The sequence below is a fragment of the Pterocles gutturalis genome, unplaced genomic scaffold (genome assembly GCF_000699245.1).
Source record: "Pterocles gutturalis isolate BGI_N339 unplaced genomic scaffold, ASM69924v1 scaffold48595, whole genome shotgun sequence".
In the NCBI taxonomy this organism is placed as follows: Eukaryota; Metazoa; Chordata; class Aves; order Pterocliformes; family Pteroclidae; genus Pterocles; species Pterocles gutturalis.
Genome location: NW_010140017.1, coordinates 7453 through 9889, shown reverse-complemented (window position 1 = coordinate 9889; position 2437 = coordinate 7453). Strand labels below are relative to the sequence as shown.

Below are 2437 nucleotides of genomic sequence, written 5' to 3'. Positions count from 1 at the left end.
AATATTATATTTTATATTTGTTATATTTTTATATTTATGTTGGCCTTACTTCCACTTACTGTGTCTTTTTTCTCTTCTCCCCTCTAATTCCACCTCCTAACAGGGCCCTATCAGTGGTGTCAACAAGGAGATTGCTGTTCTTCAGTGCCATGGAGACTGTGACCCGTTGGTTCCTTTAATGTTCGGTTCCCTCACTGTTGAGAAGCTAAAGAGTATGATAAATCCAGCCAATGTAACCTTCAGGACTTACTCTGGCATGATGCATAGCTCATGTATTGAGGTAATTTTCTTAGGATACAATGTTTTAGCTGGGTATGGTTAATTTTTTTTCTCTCTAAACAAATAGGTATTGGATGGGTGGTTTTTTTTTTTTTTTTAAAATAACGAGTGCTTGATGCTACTGACTGACTTTAGTGAGTACCTGAATGCCTGGCTGAAAAACCTTCTATGGCAAAAGTTTATATGACTAGTGGGAACTTCCTCATAAGATTGTGTTTTTGGGACTAGGCTAGTTGGTCTATCAAATACTCTTTTTTTCCTAATTTTTATTATTTGCTTACTAAAAAAAAAATCAGTGAACTGGAAGGCAAATTCTCGCAGCATAAATCCAGCTTGGTATTTTGGAGAGAAGAATCTTTTTAGTTCTGTGGATGAAGACACTGAAGGAATGAGAAGGGAGGGCTGATGCTATGGAAGAGGCAACCTCAGAGCCTATGTTTATGGTTCTGGTTCAGCAAGCAGCTGAGCTGATGTAATAGCCTGTTGCTGCCAGAAAGGGGTGGACTAGTTCCCTCTGCTCATGATTTGGTGGTCCTCTCTTCCTTCTTGCACCAGCTCTGGAGCTGATCAGAAACTTCTTTGAACCATTTGAACTTGCTAAAATGGGAAAAGCTGCTGGCTTCAGTTTTTGCAGCTGTAGTGAGTTGAAGCATCAGAACACACAAAGTAAATGGTAGGAGCAAGAAACAGAAGAGGAGGCAAGGAAAAAGTCTGCCATTTGTCAGCAACAGTAACTTTGTTCATTTGCATTGCTGCTTTTTGTGGGAGCTGCAAGTACCCTTCGGCAACCTCTTTGGGACATTTACACATTTGTGCAGTATTGAGTTACCACGCAAATTTATTAATAACCTGCTCTTTCTTACAACATTGACTTAATTAAAAAAAAGTAATTATTTTTAGCATGGATTGGTTTCCCAGTCTAGTGTGCTGTGTTGCTTTTCGTTAAGGAAGGAGGAGGCATCACGAAGGTGAATCTGAATGGTTAAGAGGAGCTGCTGTATTTTGACACTGCTGCTGCTAACTTGCACAAGTTTGAAGTCTACATGAAGCTGCAGCGTTATCTACATTCAAATGCTATCCGTGCTCAGCCCGGTGCTGTTCAGATCACTTGGTGATTAATATGGAGCTTGGCAGCTCAACTTCACAGAGAGAGAGGAAAAAATAGTCTTTGCTCTTTTTTCTTGTATTTTAGGTTCTTCTGAGTGCATAGTGCCTTGAAGAGTTATCAGCCTTGACTTGTTGTGAGCAAAGTGGTTTGATTTTGTCAAGTACCTAATTACTCAGCATATGTAGCGTAGCTACTCGTTGTAACTGAACTGTTGAAACAATTTAGTGTGGCTGAGTATATATTAGTAGGGATCTTTAACTAATACGTACTTTTATCTTTCAACAGGAGATGATGGATGTAAAACAGTTTATAGACAAACATCTACCTCCTGTAGACTGAAAAGATACGTGAGGAGCCTTCTATATAAATACACCAGCATCAACTGTGGTAGAGTGTTAATCTTTTCATATGCCTGATAGGAAGCATTACTTCTATACCTGCAGTGTTACTACTGTGTTGCAAATTTATACTTAGGATGAGCATTAAATAATACACATGTACAAGAAATTATAATATTTTCTAGTATTAATCATCCGTTGGTGGGACTATATGAATGAGGCAGCTAGGTAACGATAATGGAATGTAACTGAAGCATACTGTTTTAAGACATCTGATTTTTTTGATTGCAGAATTTTTAACTGTATAAGTAATTAAAAACGAAATCTAAGCGAGCAACATAAATGTGACAAGTTTAGTTATGCTTGAGACATGTTTTGTTCTTAATAGTCATTGAAAACATATTCAAACATTTCCTTTATGTTATGGATGCGTAAAGTATACGACGTGTAACTTAGGGGGCATATGATGGTGGAATAAATGTTACCAAGGACAAAGCTTTAAGTATTAAATGTTAATTGTTACTCCAGATAAGGAGGGTTGTTCTAGAATGGCTGGAAGTTAGCAGAGGTGTTATATTTAAACCACCTGCATTTTAAACTCTTTTCATATTGTAGAAATTCTAAAGGGACTCGTTCCTTGTTAGACCGTCATTTATTGCTTATTGTCTTTTTTTTTTTTTTTTTACTATAAACTCACATCAAATGCTGACTT

At 37.3% G+C, this 2437-nt stretch overlaps 1 protein-coding gene across 1 annotated transcript; it reads left to right on the top strand.

The window, feature by feature from the left end:
• Positions 1–103: 103 nt before the first annotated feature.
• Positions 104–1726, top strand: LOC104458102 (acyl-protein thioesterase 1-like; the record flags this gene model as incomplete). The annotated part of the gene is made up of 2 exons (XM_010083503.1): positions 104–280; positions 1673–1726. Coding segments are annotated over 2 exons (231 nt in total), but the record flags the coding sequence as incomplete, so codon positions are not given.
• Positions 1727–2437: the final 711 nt, after the last annotated feature.